Source organism: Rosa chinensis, chromosome 6 (genome assembly GCF_002994745.2).
Source record: "Rosa chinensis cultivar Old Blush chromosome 6, RchiOBHm-V2, whole genome shotgun sequence".
NCBI lineage: Eukaryota > Viridiplantae > Streptophyta > Magnoliopsida > Rosales > Rosaceae > Rosa > Rosa chinensis.
The window spans coordinates 41783702-41803507 of NC_037093.1; the positions used below are offsets into that span (position 1 = coordinate 41783702).

The 19806-nt window shown below is 37.8% G+C and overlaps 1 protein-coding gene across 4 annotated transcripts; it reads right to left on the bottom strand.

Moving 5' to 3' along the window:
* Positions 1-16278: 16278 nt before the first annotated feature.
* LOC112173358 (monooxygenase 3) lies at positions 16279-19629 on the bottom strand. Of its 4 annotated transcripts, none has more exons than XM_040507654.1 (6): positions 19371-19629; positions 19091-19237; positions 18561-18641; positions 18078-18243; positions 17265-17493; positions 16279-16976 (listed from the first exon to the last, which is right to left on the bottom strand). In XM_040507654.1, the coding sequence occupies exons 1-6, from the start codon at positions 19442-19444 to the stop codon at positions 16420-16422; spliced, it is 1254 nt and encodes a 417-aa protein (XP_040363588.1). In that variant the 5' UTR covers positions 19445-19629; the 3' UTR covers positions 16279-16419. The 4 variants fall into 4 exon arrangements, with proteins under 4 accessions (XP_040363588.1, XP_040363589.1, XP_024166740.1 ...); XM_040507655.1 differs by having other exon boundaries at positions 18078-18240; positions 18561-18629; positions 19371-19627; XM_024310972.2 differs by having other exon boundaries at positions 18561-18629; positions 19371-19625.
* Positions 19630-19806: the final 177 nt, after the last annotated feature.

The following is a 19806-nucleotide window of genomic DNA, read 5'->3' on the forward strand; positions in this document are numbered from 1 at the left end:
GACGAGGCCGACGATGACGTTGACGGAGGTGATACGTAGGTGAAGGTGTAGATCCAATCGAGGTAGCGCCATCGATTGTGCAAGGGTTGGCCGACGGCAATTGTGAAGTTCATGATCAAGCTTAGTGAGAAGACCAATCTCCAGCGCAACCTTCCCGAACACAGGCAGACCTAACACGTTGAGAGCCACCAGTTAGAATTCCCCGTTGCATGTAATCCCATTAAATACATAGTGCACTGAGGAAGACGACAACGTCGTTATCATTATCTAATCGTGAAGGCCTGAACCTTTGGGACCAATCAAAGTGCCAAAGTCGGTTGGTTTTTCTGCACCCTAAGATAGTCTGGCTTTTTACCGCTACACCCATCAATCAATATTAGTTTTATTCAGTCCAAATTGAAGATGGATGGCTAAGAAGAGTTGAAATGCTTACCTGAAGTTGAAGATGACACCCACCACTGCCAATTCGCTGCTACCTGGTATTATTTCCCTTCAAATTATACAATATAGTATTAGAAACTTTAGTCCAAAAAACAAAATGGGTCTGTGTGTGTGAAAAAGAGTCATCGGGAGATGGAGGAGGAGAATTAAACCCCTTTGACTGACTGGGTTGGTGGAAGCCATTTTTGGTCTCTTTTGTTTTGGTTGTTTACGAGAGAGGGAGAGTTTTAGAAACTTAATTTTTTGTGAAGCTTTTCTTGTAAAGGCCATGGTAACCATTTGAATCAGATACATATCAAATACTTGGTCACTTTGAGTCATCCAGTGACCAAATCAAATTTAAAGCCCAGAAGGAAAGCGAAAAAAAAAAAAAAAATTATCGGGGGCAACAAAGGGCTATTGGGGAGCAATAGAGGTCTGTTAAAGGTCGATTGGACGCAACAGACGTCTATTAGAGGACAATAAATATTTTAAATTGATCTAATCTCCTCTTTTTTTTTTCTTAATCAAAGTTTTATTTGTCTAATTTTAGGGAGATTAGTTCACATTCCAACGATTGAAAGTTCTATTGAGGGGCAATAGAGATTTATTGAGGGGGACAATAAACCTCTCTGACCCCATATAAGATCTCCGACAACCTCTTTGGGGAATTCCGGCGAGGTTTCATAAACTTTTATTGCCCCCAATAAGACAATAGAGGTTTATTAGGTGGCAATATAGGTCTATTTGGGGGCAATATATATTTCCGACGACCTATGAGATCTCTGACGACCTCTTTGGGGACCTCCGGTGAGGTTTTCAGAAAAGTCCAGTGGGCGGCGGCCGTTTCATCGGATTCCGGCGGCCAATGACAAAGGGGTGAGGCTAAAATAGTTTCTCTCTCTCTCTCTCTCTCTCTCTCTCTCTCTCTCTCTCTCTATGTAACAAAGGGGTGAGGGTAAAATAGTCTAAAAAAGAAACAAAAACAAATCAAAACAAAAAAAACTTAATTGGGTATTAGGGAAGACCTTATTAGAGTGTCTATGGGTAAGAGGGAATTAAAAAAACTTAATGGGGTAAGTCAGATAAATGAACCTAGAATTAGGGTAAATGGACAAAAATGCAAAAAATAAAAATGGCACCACCTTTTAAAAAATTATTTGGCTCATGTTTCCTACCGTTCTTAGAGTAGCCAATTTAAGACATAAATGGTGTAAAAGATGATGTGGCACCTAAAAAAAGTAACATGAAAGGGTGGTGTAACAACCATGTCAATTTGGTAAAAGTTTCCCCACCGATAACGTATTGGTGCCCTATTCTTCAAACTGGAGCAAAGGCCACTGTCAAGCTTTGTGTGGCTGCATAGTGGCTAATGAAAATTTTGATGGCCTTTGTGAACAACGAGCACCCTTAATGGAGGGTGTCCTTTGGCCATTTTTGTAGTAGTGTCAAACCGATATAGATTATTAAAATTACACTCTTAATTGTTTATAGTCGAAATAATGTTTTATTGTAGTGAATGTTGTATAATCAGATTATATGCCACATGCATGGCTCAGATCATTTTTGGTGTTGACTTAGAGAGATGTTCTAAGCCTCACAAATCAGTAGCTAAATGCTTAAGGAAATAGGTCGCAGCTACAGTGTGAGCACCACTCCTTCATTCTCTCTGCCTCTCTTCATCTACTATCACCGCAGTGATCATATTTTGCTGTTGTGAAATTGTGTGAGTGCAAGTGATCGATCAAGCAAAAAGCTAAATTCCAACGTGGTATCAGAGCTCTAATCTGATCCAAGAGTTTGGGCCGTATTGTGATTCAATTAGGGAGATTTCAATCAGTGAAACCCTAGAATCACTTTGATCAAGATCATGGCTGACACAAGTAGCAATGGTGATATACGTACTCCGATCTTCAACGGTGAGAACTACGACTTTTGGATGATCAAGATGAGAACAATTTTCATCTCCCATGATCTTTACAGTTTTGTTGAAGAAGGTTATGTTGTGCCTGAAGACGTAACAACTCTCCTCGCACCAGAGAAATTGTTTCTAAAAAGCAACATCAAAAGGGATGCTAAAGCCCTCGCTGTAATTCAAGGTACAGTAAACGATGAGATCTTTTCCCGCATCTCAAATGAGGAGACAACAAACGCTGCTTGGGAAATACTGCAAGAAGAATACATAGGTAAAACAAAGGTTAGACAAGTTAAACTTCAGTCTTTAAGAAGAGATTTTGAATATACCTAAATGAAAAAGGATGAATTGGTTCAAGATTATTTCTCTAGGCTCAGTTTTGTTGTGAATCAAATGAAATCCTATGGTGAACTAATCGAAAAGATCTTAAAAGTATGAATTGATAGTTGCAATCATTGAAGAAACAAAAGATATGGAGATCTTGAGTGAAAAAGCTGTTAAAGGATCTCTCAAAGCTTTTGAATAGAGATTAGAGTTACATGCTGAGAACGAAATAGAGTGTTTTTCAATCTCTTAGCATTGGTTCAAGAGAGAATCATAGTGGTTATTATTAGGCCTCGTCAACGGGCCGGGCCTAATTAAATTTTTAAATAGTGACGGGTCGGGCTTCATTGTAAATCAACGGATCCAAGCCCGTCCATATAAGGCGGGCCTTGCGGGCTTTTTCGGGCCTGGCCAGGTAGCCCACCTTTTTTCAGGCCAGGCTGGGCTGTTCTATAATGCAAGTTTTATTGTGCAATATTTAGCGTCGTCCACAACAACTAATTTTACTCAACCTCATGCAACTAATTGATAAGGTCTTGGGCTAAAGTGGATATCCTATATCTTGCTTCTAGAATCTAGATCATCTCACAGGTCATATTAAGGATGCTATTTTTTTCCTTTTAAAGTTTTAAGGGGTTTGGAACCTAGCCGAACTAGGAGGCTCATCCCCACGCCCGTTTTAATGTACTGAAATAAAAAGACAGAATACAAAGTGTCCCAATTTACAACTTAGAACGAAAGCAAATTATTAATACAATTTATATGAGTTTATCTAATTAGGCATATTGTCTTCCATTCAGACTTGGTATCATTGAGGCTCACACTTAGAATCTGCCAGCAGCCCTGCATAATTGGTACAACCCTGCAAAATATTCTTGAAATGAGCCACTTATTTGTAATGCACGGACTACACAGAATAACCAAAACTCTAGTTTTATTTCTACTTGGGCATAAAGTTGAACATGCTTATTACAAATATCTAATCTGCAAGTTTTAGTAAAAGCAAGCAACTCAAAGTATCTGCAAGTTTTAGTAAAAGCAAGCAACTCAAAGTTTCAAATGAACCAATTCAAGCTTTAAAACTACCCACTATAGTCTAACTTCAGATAAAGTTTGTATGTAAAAGCATCTAAGAATTGTTAAGGATCCAATTACTATTTTCCACATAAACTGCAAGTCTGCAAACTGCAACTTACTGACCTTGAAAATTTAAGGCTGCAGATTGGTTGATAACTCATGGGATTCAACTGATCTTGGTACCTACCCATTTAAATAAAGAATTAAAAAACCAGAAAACATGTTTTGCTAAAGCCAACTGCAACTGGAGCTAATAATAATTAAAACTGAGGAGAAACGAAAATGACCTGGTAGAACCCGAAATCGGAGATGAAATTGATCGGATGTGGAAGAGGCCGTGGTCAATCTGAGAGAAGAGGATGAGGGATGGAGCTTGGAGCTGGAGGCAACCTCGATCTGAGGCAAGAGGAAGAGGCCGTGGTTGATCTGAGAGAAGAGGATGAGGGATGGAGCTTGGAGCTGGAGGCAACCTCGATCTGCGACAAGAAGAAGAAGCCGTGGTCTATCTGAGACTCTGAGTCATGGCTGAGAAAGTGAGTCGATGGAGCTATGGAGGTTTAGGTCAAGAGGAGGCTGAGGAGCTATAGAGATGGTCAATCTGAGACTCTGAGTCGTGGTTGAGAAAGTGAGTCGATGGAGCTATGGAGGTTTAGGTCGAGAGGAGGCTGAGGAGCTATGGAGATGGTCGATCTGAGACTCTTAGTCGTGGCTGAGAAAGTGAGTCGATGGAGCTATGGAGGTTTAGGTCGAGAGGAGGCTGAGGAGCTATGGAGATTTCATCTAGAAGAGCGACTAGCTGAGGCTTGAGAAAGTGATAAATATTAGGACGAAGTTTAGGTTTAGGTCATTAGGTCATTTAGGTGTTAGTGAGACGTGAGTTAGTCTCAGTGTCTCACAGCTGGTATCCATTCCAGATCCAACGGTAGGATTAGAAAACGGACGGATAGTTTTCTAAAAACATATATATAATTTTACATAATTTAAATATAAATCTATATTTATATATCATACACTCTAAAGAGAAATCTCTATAAATTCAAAGAAAATGGGAAAACCGATCGTTGGATGTGATTATTACAGTAAATTATGCGTGTGGTTAAAAATTTAGTCAATTTCACCATAGTTTTGAACCCGATCGGATTGGTCAACCGTAGTCACTTATATGTTTTATTGGTTGACTGATGGCATGACAATCGCGAAACGTGCTTATTTTTTGTATATGTGTTTGTATATATTCCATCGATGGATGTGCATGGACATAAGATAAAAAAAATTAATTTTAATTACAAACACATTGGCCTTATGGCCTATATCAATTTTCCTCGTAAAGTTGTATGACTTATATATTGCATTTAAATTGTTTAGGTTCATTCTAAAGCAACCATGAAGTGGAAAATGAATTCGGAGAAACCAACCGCTCGATGGAGAGATTGTAATATTTTATGGTGGTTGTAGAAAATCCAGCCAATTTGGTTCTCGTTTCGAATTCGATCAACTAGGTTAAACGTAGTTACTTTTATAAATCTATATTTATATATCAAACACTCCAAAGAGCAACCCCTATCAATTCAAAGAAAATGGAAAAACCGACCGTCGGATGAGTTTATTACAATAAATTATGAATGTGGTAAAAAATTTAGCCAATTTCACCATATGTTCGAATCCGATCGGATTGGTCAACCGTAGTCACTTATATGTTTTCTTGGTTGATCGATTGCGTGACAACCGCGAAACGTGCTTATTTTTTGTATATGTGTTTGTATATATTCTATCGATGGATGTGCGTGGACATAAGATAAAAAAAATTAATTTTAATTACAAACACATTGGCCTATACCAATTTTCTTCCTAAAGTTGTATGACTTATACATTGCATTTAAATTGTTTAGGTTCATTCTAAACAAACCATGAAGTGGAAAATGAATTCGGAGAAACCAACCGCTCGATGGAGAGATTGTAATGTTTTATGGTGGTTGTAGAAAATCCAGCCAATTTGGTTCTCGTTTCGAATTCGATCAACTAGGTCAAACGTATTTGCTCTTATAAACCTATATTTATATATCATACACTCCAAAGAGCAACCTCTATCAATTCAAAGAAAGTGGAAAAACCGACCGTTGGATGAGTTATTACAATAAATTATAAGTGTGGTAAAAATTTAGCCAATTTCACCATATTTTCGAATCCGATCAAATTGGTCAACCGATATGTAGAATATATATATATATATATATATATATATATATGCACATATTTTATATAGAAGTATATATAAGAACTTCCACATACACACACACACACTATACATATATATATAAACACACACACACACATTTATATATATATATATATATATATCTCTCTCTCTATATATATATAAACACACACACACACACACATATATCTATATATGTATATATATATATAGTTATTATGCGGTAATGCATATATATCTTTTCTATATATATACATTTGGAAGCTTCACATATTGCAAAGAAGAATAGCAAGCTCAAGGAGAAGAAGAAGATAGTAACAGAAGGCCCAGCTAGCCATTTTTTCTCACTGATTCTACAAGCTTCCATATATATGTTTATAAACGCACACACCCACACACACACACACACACACACACATATATATATATATAAACACACACAAATATATATCTATATGTGTGTGTGTGTGTATATATATATATATTTATAAACACACACACACACACACACATATATATATATAACACACACAAATATATATCTATATGTGTATACCTATATATATTTATAAACACACACACACACATATCTACATATATATATATATATATATATAATATTTTACTGGCTTTTAAGGGCCGGGCCTGGTTTTTGCGGGCTTTTTGCTGGCCGGCCCACTACCCACCGAGGCGGACTTTTGCGGACTTTTGCGGGCTTTTTAACTGGCCGAGCCGGGATTTTAGCCCTCAGGGCCGGCGGGCCTCCATCGGCCCACTTGATCCGCGGGCTTTTTTATAAGGCCTAGTTATTATCAAGACAGAAGTAGCTTTTCCAAGTTTAAAAAGAACTGGAAAGGGAAAGGCAAAAAATTGGAAGGAAAGACTAACACCGCAATAAAGACTAATGATTGCAGTAGTAGTTCTTCTCTGCCAGAATGCACGATTTGTAAAAAGTACCATAGTGGTGTCTGTTGGTTCAAAGGCAAGCCTAAATGCTCAAAGTGTGAAAGATTTGGGCATGTACAAAAAACTGCAACTTCAACAACAATCAACAAGCCAATTATTTAGAACAAGTGGAAGGTGATGGCACACTCTTTTATGCTTGTCATGCAGCAACTGTTGAACAGAATGACAATGTGTGGTACATTGATAACGGTTGCAGTAACCACATGACAGCAAACAAGTCTATCCTAATTGACTTTGATCCTTCCGTGACTTCAAGAGTGAAGATGGGGATCGAATGGAGAATTGGTTAGAGCAAGTAGTAAAGGTACTCTTGCAGTTGAAACAAGAAAGAGGAGAAGTCTTATCAAATAAGTGATGCTTATCAAATAAGTGATGCTAGTTCCAAGATTGGATTAAAAACATTTGGGTGTTGATCAAATGATAGAGAATGGCTCATATGTCAATTTTAGAGATAATCTAGTTTGTATATATGAAGACAGGAACTTCAAGAATCTTGTTGCGAGAGTGAGAATGCAAGGAAACTAAAGTTTTCCCCTCATTATGAAATATTCAACTTCCATTGCAATGAAAGTGGATGTGATAGAATCATCATGGCTATGGCATAGGAGGCTTGGTCATTTGAATTTTCAAAGCTTGAAGAAATTACAGCAACAAGATATGGTCTTTGGTCTACCATCAATTCAAGAAACTAGAGAAGTATGTGATGGTTGTGCAATTGGAAAACAACACAGAGAATTCTTTCAAAGGAGAAGGCATGGAGGGCATCCAAACCTTTGGAGCTCATCCACTCTGATGTTTGTGGTCCTATGCAGATAACAACTCATGCCAGCAACAAGTACTTTCTGATCTTTATGGATGACTATTCAAGAATGATTTGGTTATATTTCCTGAGGCACAAATCAGAGGTATTCAATGTGTTCAAGAAATTCAAAATGATGATAGAGAAGCAAAGTGACCTACAGATCAAGAAACTAAGAAGTGACCACGGTGGTGAGTATAACTCACATGAGTTTGACAAGTTCTATGAAGATATGGCACTTGAAATGCAACTCACAGCTGCTTATACACCGCAACAAAATGGTGTAGCTGAGAGAAAAAAAAAAAAAAGACTATTGTCGAAATGTTGCATGAGAAGAAGATGCAATGTACTTTATGGGGAGAAAACTGTGAACACAGCAGTATTCCTGATGAATAGGAGCCCTACAAAAGCAGTGGAAAACTTGACTCTCTATTTGAAGCTTATGGTGGAAGAAAACCATCAGTTAACCACTTGAAGGTATTTGGTTGCAAGTGAAAGATGTATCTTTGTGGGATACAGTAGCCATACTAAAGGCTATAAACTGTTTAAATTGAAGACAGAAAAGTCTGTCATTTCAAGAGATGTTGTTTTTAATGGAAAGGCATCTTAGGATTGGAAAACCAATTTAGTGCAGTACTATACAATTTCATCAGTTGACAATGATGCAATAGATGAAGAACAAGAAGAAGAAGAAGAAATCCCCGCGGTGGAAATCCCCACAGCTCAACAATCCCCAATAGCTCAATCTCTACAAGCTGCAAGTCCTCTTTCAACACATTCACAACCTTCTACTCCAAGTTCAACTCCTGTGAGGGTAAGAAGACTTAGTGATGTGTAAGCATCATGCAAATTTTGTGTGGTGGAACCTGAAAAATTTGAAGAAGCAGTGAAGGATAAGGCTTGGCAGTCAGCTATAAAAGATGAAATAGTAGTGATCGAGAAGAATTCGACATGGGAATTAGTTGACTGACCTAACGACGAAGATGTCAGAGATATGAAGTGGATTTACATGGCAACGCTGAATCCAGATGGCTCAGTTCTGAAGAACAAAGCAAGGCTAGTTGGAAAAGGCTACTCACAGCAACCTGGAGTAGATTCCCATGAAACTTTTGCACCAGTGGCAAGACTAGACACAATTCGGATCTTAATCGAATTGGCAGCTTAAAAAGGTTGGTTATTACACCAACTAGATGTCAAGTCAGCTTTCTTAAATGGAGTTTTAGATGAAGATGTCTATGTTGATAAGTCAAAAGGCTTTGTTGAGAAAAGAAAAATGAAATGAAAGTGTACGAGCTGAAGAAGGCTTTGTATGGGTTGAAGCAAGTACCTAGAGCCTGGTATGGAGAGAACGACTCTTACTTCGTTAGTAATCGTTTTGAAAGAAGCCCGAGTGAAGCCACTGTACATAAAAACTGAAGATAAATCTGACATCCTTATTGTTTCAATTTATGTGGATGATTTGGTTTTTACTGAAAGTTGTGACACAATGATCTCAAATTTCAAGAAAGAGATGATGAGAAAGTATGAGATGACAAATTTAGGTCTGTTACATCATTTTCTAGGTATTGGTTTTAGTCAAAAGATGGCAGCATCTGTATTTCTCAAAAGAAGTATGCTCAGACTCTTATTGAAAAATTTGGCATGAAAAGGAGTAAGTCACATGTGACACCTTTGATTGTGAATAAAAAACTTTCCAAAGAAGATGGAAGTGAAGCTGCAAATGCAAGCATATACAGAAGCTTAGTCGAAAGTCTGCTATACATAACCATAACAAGACCAAACATCAAGTATGCTACTAGTTTGTTGTCAAGGTTCATGCACAATCCAATTCAAATTCACTATGGAACAACAAAGAGATCGAGTTCTCAATATATTCAAGGGACTTGATTTTGGAATCAAATATGAGAAAGAGCAAGAGCCAAAGTTAATTGATTTTTGTGACAGTAATTGGGGAGGAAGTGTATATGATATGAAGAGCACATCTGTTATATGCCTTTACATTTGGCTCAGAAATGTTTTCATGGGCTTCAATCAAGCAATAGAGTGTTTCATTGTCCACCACAGAGGCTGAGTATCTTAGTGCAGCAGAAGCAATTTCTCAGGTAATTTGGCTGAGATTTGTTCTTGAAGATTTCGGTTAACCGCAGCTAGCAGCTACTCCTTAATTTTGTGACAACATGTCATCAATAGCAATGACAAAGAATCCAGTGTTTCATAACAGAACAAAGCACATTGCAAGGAGATACCACTTCATCAGAGATGCAGTTCAAGCAAAATAAATAGATGTGTTTTACTGTAGGACTGAAGAACATGCTGCTGACATTTTCACAAAGGCATTGCCTAAAGATAGGTTTGTCTAACTCAGAGGTTTACTTGGTGTATCATGCAAGGGGAGTATTAAAATTACACTTTTAAATGTTTGTCGTAGTAAAAAGGTTTAATTTGCTGCAGTGAATGCTGTATGGTCAAATTATATGCCACATGTAAGGCTCTGATCATCCTCGGTGTTGACTTAGAGAGATGTTCTAAGCCTCACAAATCAATTGCTAAGTGATTAAGGAAATAATTGTAACTACAGTGTGAGCACCACTTCTTCATTCTCTCTGCCTCTCTTCATCTGCTATCATGATAGTGATCATATTTTGCTATCATGAAATTGTGTGAGTGCAAGTGATCGATCAAGCAAAGAGCTAAATTCCAACAAAGATGACTGCTTCCAACACTGTACCTTTCTTGAGATTGACTAATCTTTGAGGGCATAATTCCTGACAGGTTGATAAACTACAGGATGAGGAGTTTGGAGTACTTAAAGAGGTTGGTGCCTCCATATTTGGATATATTTATGGAAGCCTCATCATCTAGGTTGGGCATCTAAACATTGTTATCTACCTGTTTGCCATTCAAGCTTCTTGTTAGCAGCAATGTATTTTATTAATATTATTATTTTAAAAGAAAAGGTATTTTCAGTACTATTCTTATTAGATAAAATAAAATAAGAATTAAGAAACCAAAAAGTGGCGTCTTACATCAGCGATGAAATAAGAATTAAGAAACCAAAACGCAGTGTCTTACATCAGTGACATTAAATTTGTTTACGTCAATGTTTTGTTACAGTTCAAATGAAATAGGAAAGACATATTACCCGGAGAATGACGATCAGACATTTCAGACCAACTATTTCTCTCAAGTATCAAAGAGACAAAACCACATATCATTTTGACATTGTGAGTGTCCTCATGCTTCAATTTGTTTATGTAAAACCGCTTGAAGCGTAACTGAGATAATATGGAGCAATATCAACAATCTATAAACAGCCGTGATAACATGTAATTACCATGAAAGTGGGCTGTGATCATCTTCCCAGCAGACCATCTTCCATGGAGAACTTGTCGATCATGTATTGCAGCTTGTGTGTTCTCAAAGCTTAAGTACACAAAACCAGCGGTATTCCTGCTCATTAAACGTGTAATAACAAGAGTCAGACATAAAACTCTAAAACGGAAAAAGGACACAACTCACACAACCACTAATGCAAACAAAACATATCAACATCTACTAGTATTTTACAGTCACAGACATGCAGTGTGAGCATGACTGTGTCTGAGATAGAAAAGAGTACCTGTGAAGTCACAAGGAGGTTGTAAGGCCAGAAATTTCAGCTCCCAAAATCACAACATCTTCGATTACTTCCATGGTTTTTATTATTCTTTGAAGCTTTAACCTCTTGGTTAATGGCAACAAAAAGAAGTGAATCACAATACAAAGACATATCCAAGAACAATGAATTCATTGGGTATTTATATCCTGCTGTGACAATTAAGATGACTACTGTGGAGATGTTGAATAACAGGGCCGGCTTACAACGGGGGCATACAGTTATGCAGATTCATGCTGTATCTAATAAATTTTGGATGCATATGAATGGGATATTTATCTAATAAATATATATTATAACACTCATCCACTATTTCACCAGAACTTCTGGATTACCAACCATGCTCACAACAACAGCTTCAACTACTCGTGAAAACAAGCGACTTTAACTACCTAATGGACGGTTGGAAACCCAGAAGCTCAAGTGAAACAGTAATATAAGAGTTTTATATATATGAATATGTTGTAAAACAAAACAAAAAATTGAGAGAGAGAGTTTAGACGCATAGAATGGGACGTGAGAAAATGAAGTGATTCTATTCATCTCACAATGAGGTTTATATAGGAGTACCTCAGGTTTACAAAAGGTTACTATTTAGCGATTACATCAATCACTCGTCTGATTACAATCAATCAATCGCTAATTATATTCTGTTAATCACCAATCAATCTTAATTGGCGTATATCACGCAACACTAATTGCTGTTACATGAATAGCCACATTAATATTTACAACACTCCCCTTGGATATTCCATGTCAATAGTGTTGCCCCTGTCATACGCTTTTAAGTTGCCTCGTCAAAACCTTGCCAAGTAATAAAAACTCTGTGGGAAAAAACAACCTTGGTCGAAGGAGAAAAAGAGCACAACGCGCGTGAATGTGGAGTAGTCGTATCACAATAGAGATAGGTGAAGTCTTCTTATCAGGTTCATAAGTAGGTAGTATGTCTATGAGAGGGATGCATTAGAGTTGCTACACCAAAACCTTGCCCGGTAAACCGAGTGGGAGAAACCCGTGGTCGAAGGGAAAAGATGAGCAAATGCATATATATGTTGAATCAAAGCATCTTTTGGATGCAGTAAGTGGGGTGACCATGCTAAAGATGTGCCTCGTCAAAATCTTGCCAGGTAACAAAACCCAGTGGGACAAAATAACCCTGGACGAAGGACAAAAAGAGTACACGATGGTCAAATAAGTATGCTTCAGGATACTCCCCCTGAAAATTACATGTTAGGTAATACAGATAGTTTATGTAGACCAATACCTTGGACATGCTTCTGGAATGTAGACTTTGGTAGTGACTTGGTGAAGAGGTCTACACGATTGTCTTCAGATCAAATATGCTTAACTTCAATCTTCTGATGCTCCTGTTGTTGCTGATTGAAGGAGAACTTCGGTACAATATGTTTGGTGTTGTCTCCTTTGATGTAACTCGTCTTTATCTGCTCTATGTAAGCAGCATTATCCTCGTAGATAATGGTTGGTTCATCAATGGTGGAATGCAGTCCACATGTGCTTTGAACATGCTTTGTAATGGCTCTTAGCCATGTACATTCACATACTGCTTCGTGAAGAGCTAGAATCTCAGCATGATTCAAAGAGGTAGCAACAAGTGTCTATTTCGTAGACCTCCAAGAAATTACAGTATTCCCAATGGTAAAGACATAACCAGTTTGGGAACGTGCCTTGTGCGGGTCTGATAGATAGTCTATATCAGCATATCCATCAAGGCGAGCATCATTCTGAGGATCAAGGGAGTTTGATCCATTCCTTGATGCGTAGGGATAGAATAAGCTCATCTCCTCTGTACCTCTAAGGTAGCGAAAAATGTCTTTTATGCCATTCTAGTGGCGGCGTGTTGGCACAAAGCTATATCTAGCTAACAAGTTCACATCGAATGAGATGTCCTGTCTAGGGCATTGAGCCAAGTACAATAATGCACCTATTGCACTTAGATATGGGACTTCTGGCACCAATATCTCTTCGTTATCATCTGCAAGACGATACGGTTCTCTCTAGACTTCAGACAGCCATGGGTGTGCTTGCTTTTATCCTCATTAAAGCGTCTTAACATCTTCTGGATGTAATTTGGTTGATGAACTAAAATTTCATCTGCACTGTGCTCAGTTTTGTTCTCCCAAGGTCTTTCATCTCAAATTTTGACTTCAGGTGCTTTGCGGTTTCCTTGATTTCTTTAGGAATATCAATCAAATTCATGTCTTTGACATAGACTGCACAATTGCAAACCAGAAACTTGTTTCCTTAATAAACACGCATGGGCATAGCTTATTATTTACATATCCCATCCTGATCAAATATTCACTTAGACAGTTATACGATCTCCATCTAGATTTTTTCAATCTATAAAGTGAACGCCTCAAAACTAATGGAGATCGTGTTCCGTGGTCTAGAACTATTTGCATCGGGTATCATAAGCCCTTTAGGAACTTTCATGTATATTTTTGTATTGTGATCCCTATAGAGATAAGCTGTGATCACATTCATAAGCTGCATATTCAGTTTTTCGGAAACTACCAAACTGAAAAGGTAGTGGAATGTTATTGCGTCCATTACGGAAGAATACGCCTCCTCGTAATCAATCACAGGGCGTTGAGAAAATTCTTGTGCCACTAGACGAACCTTGTGTATCACAATCTCGTTTTTCTCATTATACTTCCTTACAAATACCCATTTAAATTCTATGAGTTTAACATGGGGATGTGTAGGAACAACAGGTCCAAACACCTTTCTCTTTGTCAAGGAATCTAATTCGACCTAGATTGCTTATTTCCTTTTTTAGCCAGTCGTCTTTTCATTGATATTGATCAACTAAGCAAGGTTCGAGGTCATCGCATATTATAGTTTCAGTGGCCACCGCAAATACTAATATATCATCGATGATAATCTCAACCCGATTCCAAATCTCACTAAATTTACCGAGATTTCTCTATTCTCTTGAGTGGGTTCAAGTGTTGGAGCGTCCCCCAACATCCTCTCTTCTAGGATAGACCCATAATCCGAATTTATCTCATGAGATGGATCAGTTTGAGATTGCGATGTTAAGAGGATTCATTTGTGCCAAGTTTACCCTCTTCCAGGGATAAGAATCCTTCGAACCTAATTGTCTACCTCGCTTCTGGGCAGGGACATATAACTGGTTAGCCGCCATGGTCGTACCTCGTCCATCTGGGACGACACATCCTATATGGACGTCTATCCTTGCAGGCACATTTGCAGCAGGTATATATGATCTCGTCACTTTTGCTAGATCAGAGAAAGTGGCTGGCATATTGTATTCTATACTCTATAGATCTAGAATTGTCCGCACTTCACTATTTTCGTGCGGTTTGGGGATCAAGATGAGACATTGTGGGAACATTCCATGTTAATTCACGCCGTTCATCAGGAACGGTGACTTTCTTATCTCCCCCTAACGGCGGGAAAACTGTCTCATCAAAGTAACAATCCGCGAATCTAGCGGTAAAGAGATCGCCTGTCAAGGGCTCTAAAGAGCACATAATGGATGGGACTCATAATCGACATGTATGCTCATCCTTTGTTGAAGACCCAACTTTGTACGTTGTGACGGCACAATTGGCATGAGGACTGCATACCCAAATGCGCGTAAGTGCAAAACATGAGGTTCGTACCCAGTCACCAGCTGTAACGCAGAGTAAGGTTGGTAGCAGTGAGCCTCAACGGGACTAACATAGCTGCATGCAAGATTGCATAGCCCCACGCAAAAACTAGAAGCTTGGTGCACATTACCAAGATTCTATTTGCGAGTCCATCTTGGGTGTGAACATAAGGAACTATGTGTTCAACATCAATCCCAAGGGATATGCAATAATCATCGAAAGACTTCGATGTAAACTCTCCAGTATTATCAAATCTTATAGACTTTATGGGATAATCTGAGTGGTGAACCCTCAATTTCATGATCTGGGTGAGAGTTTAGCAAAACCATCGTTTTCTTGCGGACAATAGTGTAACATGTGATCACTTTGTCGATACATCAACCAAAACCATTAATATTTAGGGTTAAATACTGCTTACTCCCTATACTTATAAGGTTTCATCGTTTCAGTCCCTGACATTTGAATTTCACCTAAAAAGTCCTTGAACTCCCAATTTCCTCCTAATTAGTCCCTGCCGTCAAAAACTCTGTTATCTTCCCCTAAAAAAGTCTATTATACCCTCAATTACTTCAAAAAAAAATTTCTCTTCCTTTATTTTTTTATTTTCTTTATTTTTTTTCTTTTTTTACCTCTTCTTCTTCCGGCTTTCTCGCATCCTTTTGTTCATCTCCTCATCAAGATGGTTCCAATCCACACACCTTCAAGAGGTGAAATGAAAAAAAGAAATAAAAGAGAGAGAAAAATAAATTTAAAAATAAATAAATAAAAGTGAGGGCATAATAGACATTTTTGGCAAATTTAACAGAAAATTTTGACGGCAGGGACCAATTGGAAGAAAATTGAGAGTTCAGAGACTTTTTAAGTGAAATTCGAAAGTCAGGGACTGAAACGATGAAACCTTATAAGTATAGGGAGTAAATAGTATTTAATCCTAATATTTAACTGGGCCACATGATGGTTGGATATGTCCACAAATTTCCCTTGCATTATGTGCTGAAAAATAGTTGTGTATGTACTAGTCTTTGTATATGATGGCCTAATATTAAATATTGGACTAAATACTGTTTAGTCCTTGAGCTTTCGACCAAAAAACACTTCAGTCCCTGGCCTTCTAATTTCACACGTTTAGTCCTTGTACTCTCAAATTTTGGACCAATAGGTCATTTCCGTTAGTCTCCTTCCAAAACCTCCGTTAAGAAGCTGACAAACGACATTGAGTTCTAAAGTTCCTAAACTCTTCCACTTAATAAGAGATAATACAAGTTTTGATTTTATACAGAAACCCACTTCAATAGTTATTTATTCTTCATATTACATAAGACTATTAGAATTACAAATATGACAGATATATAAGAATACTTCCAATTTTGATCATTATTGAACAGAGGATGTATCATTTGCTCATTGCAGTTAAGAGCTTCTGAGCTTACCACAATCATAATCAGCCTTCTTCAACAGCAACCCAGCCAGGATTGGAGTAAAAAACTTGTTCCTCAAGAAAGTCATTATTTTTCCATGAGCCTCCTGTATAAAACCAACCACATAAGCTGCACTAATAAGATCAAAACTTCTCCATTTCCTCTCACTGGCATACTTATTCAACCCTCTTTCAATCATTTTATATTCCTCTTTTCCTTGTTCACCTTCATTTCTAATTTCTTGCCTCCGATTCTTCAACAAGGCCTCACCAAGACACCTTGCTAATACAACACCGTCCTCTAATGCAGCACAGCCGCCTTGTGCAATGTCTGGGGTCATGGGGTGGAGCGCGTCTCCAGCTACACATACAGTACCTTTGCTAATATTTCCCCAAAGAAGCTCCCAAGGATGCCCATATCTCAAGGGAGAGGATATAAAAGCATCCAAATTAGTGTTTTCCACAACAGCCCTTACTTCATCTGATACCTTCCCGAGCTTGCTTAACATATATTGCTTCAACTGAGCTGGGTTTCCTTCTAGCTCTTTCTCTACAAGACATGCAAGTATAGACAAAAAATGAAATCCACACATACTGCTTTAGGTAACTACATAATATGGATGTTACGTACATTCAAAAGGTTTCGGAAGTTGTCAGGGTAAAACACTATGAAACCATTTATTATTTTTGTTTGTTATCTGTTATGAGATTGAGAGATGAACACCATTTTTAAAGCAATGAAGAAAAGGCCTGTAAGATTACTAGTACTGGAAACTTGAGGTTCAGGAGCAGTGTGAATGAAAGCAAATAATCCCCAAAACTTGTGTGAAAGGCTTACCTTGGCTGGAGGGAGACCAACTGAAGAACCAGTAAACATTTTTATCATCACAAGGAACGGTACCAGATCTAACACCATTCCCAAGGTACTGCATTAACATGGGATCAAACTCATGGCTGCTCTTGAACTCAGCACAACCTCGAATGGCAGATCTTCCTGTAAAGACCGGCGGCTTGAAACCCAGCCATTTTGCAACCACTGAGTTTACTCCATCACATCCAACCAAAACCTATTCAGTCATAGTGTTGACATTATAAGCAATAACTCAAACCAGTAGATATGATTATGCTCATACAATGAAGATGGTGTTGTTTTACATCAAAAGATGGTCCAGTTAAGAATATATAGTGCCGAGCAATGATGATCATCAACAGAAATCTTAATTGCATACTTGTCATGAAACTATGCTTGGGAACCAAACTAATTAGGGAAGATCATAACCAAAACAGTAGTGTTGAGAGTGTACGAAGAGAGGAGTCTAGGATCCATGCTTTCTGGCCAATGAGCCAGGGAGTCATGTAATGATTATGTTTACTCTGGGAAGATTGTTCAACTTCAGGATTTGAGGGACCAAATGATGTTTCAGTCAAAAGATGTTTAACTGGAAATTTTTTTTTGCATATATGTTTATGGTTGCTCTGGTACTATAGAATGCTCAACTGCACTGGTCAAATGTAAGAACCCCAAAAGCAGTTGTCAAATTTGGGAAGGAAACAGAGGAATAGAGTTGCGTTTTGAGCACAGTACATTAATAACACTAGTCATGGTTTTAAGAACAGGAGAGATAGAGATAAAAAGGCAATGTTATTATACCTTGGCTTTGAGGATGGTTCCGTCAGCAAGATGCACCAGCTTAAAGTAGCCTGATTCCTCAATGGAAACAACCTTTGAAGAGAACCTAATGGTGCCGCTAGGAAGTTCACTTGCAAGGGCTTCCAACAGCAACTTCCTTTTCACACAACGCACTTCATGGTCTCCACTGCAAATCATTTAGTTTATACTCTAAATGATCAGAGGATGCTTAAACTGAATGTTAAAATACAGAGAGTGTATGAACAAAATCAATTAAACAGAAACAGATTAATATTATCTAGAGAACAATTGGATCAGGCATCACCAAAGGTAGGAACAGTTATTTTGTTTAGCACTTCTAATCGTTAAGTGACTTGTTATAAGTGATTTTGAAGAGGTAAAAAGCAGAACAAGAAATATCTGCAGTTTAAAAGTAAGAAAATGAGATGTAAATAGAGGAATATCAGCTATATAGTGAGGCTCCTAGACTGCTAGTAGACTTACTGTTTTCCTTTCGCCTTATATGACACCTTAAACATCTGAAGCCCTGAAATTCTCGAGAAAACCACATTCCTGAATTCAACACTATGCAATTAGTTTCACACGCGCTTGTAAATTTAAGTATAAATAAATCTCACAAATAAAGAGTCATTGTCTACTCTTGACTGCAGTATTGTTCAAAGCCAAATGTTCATATATTAGAAGAACCCAGAACTGCAATCTCAATATATTCTTCAATTTTGTGGAGGCAATTTGTGGATTTGGGTTGATAACAGATTCTATATCTACGCCTATGAACCATTTGCTTTTTTACACGAAATAACATCTTAGTAATCTTACTAACTTATCGAACAATAGGCTATATCTCATTCCAAATGTTATCGGCTTCAAAATTCGAAAATGTAATGTATTAAAAAGGACGGCATATTATGTATTGAAAGTTTGAAACAGACACTCATCCTTTAATTAACTTGCTCATATTGAAAGCTTGACTGCATGATAGGACTTTAAAGTAACCAATGAGTCAAAATTACCCAACAACAGTGTGATGTTGCTGCCGTAAATGATCACCAACACCAATGGCATCTAAAGCCCTCCACGCATTAGTCCATATTCCGAGTGCAAACCCTGTTATCCTCAAGGTATCAAACGATTCCAGCACTAAGCTCCTAATGCCCAGCCTGCAACAAAAGTTCAACTTCACTTTAGGTATATGTACATTAACATGTATTTCGGGTTCATATTACTAAACACAGACATGCACAGTGTGAGCTTGACTATGTCTGTGAGATAAAAGAAAGAAAGAAAGAGTACCTGTGAAGTCCCAGGGCGGTTGTGAGGCCAGAAATTCCAGCTCCCACAATCACAACGTCCTCTACTTGTTGCATGGTTTTCGGTTATCTCTGAATAAAGGTTCTAGAGCTGTTCATGGAAACAGAAGCAGTGAAGTGAAACAGAATAGGAAGATGCAGATATCTAACAGCTCTGGATTCATAGGGTATTTAAGTCTAAGTGGTGATAATTACATGACGATAGGGATGACGAAACACTCTCAGACACTATTCGTGTTGACTGTTCTTGTTGTTCTTATATCACTCAAACCGATGAAATTGACTGCTTCCTCCATCATTTAGCAATATTAGCTATTAGCTTTTTTTTTCAGTTAAATTTTAACCAAATTAGCTACAAAGTCATTTTAGTTAGGCATTTTGTCAATTTAGCCCATTTCTAGGGATTTTTTTCCCACTTA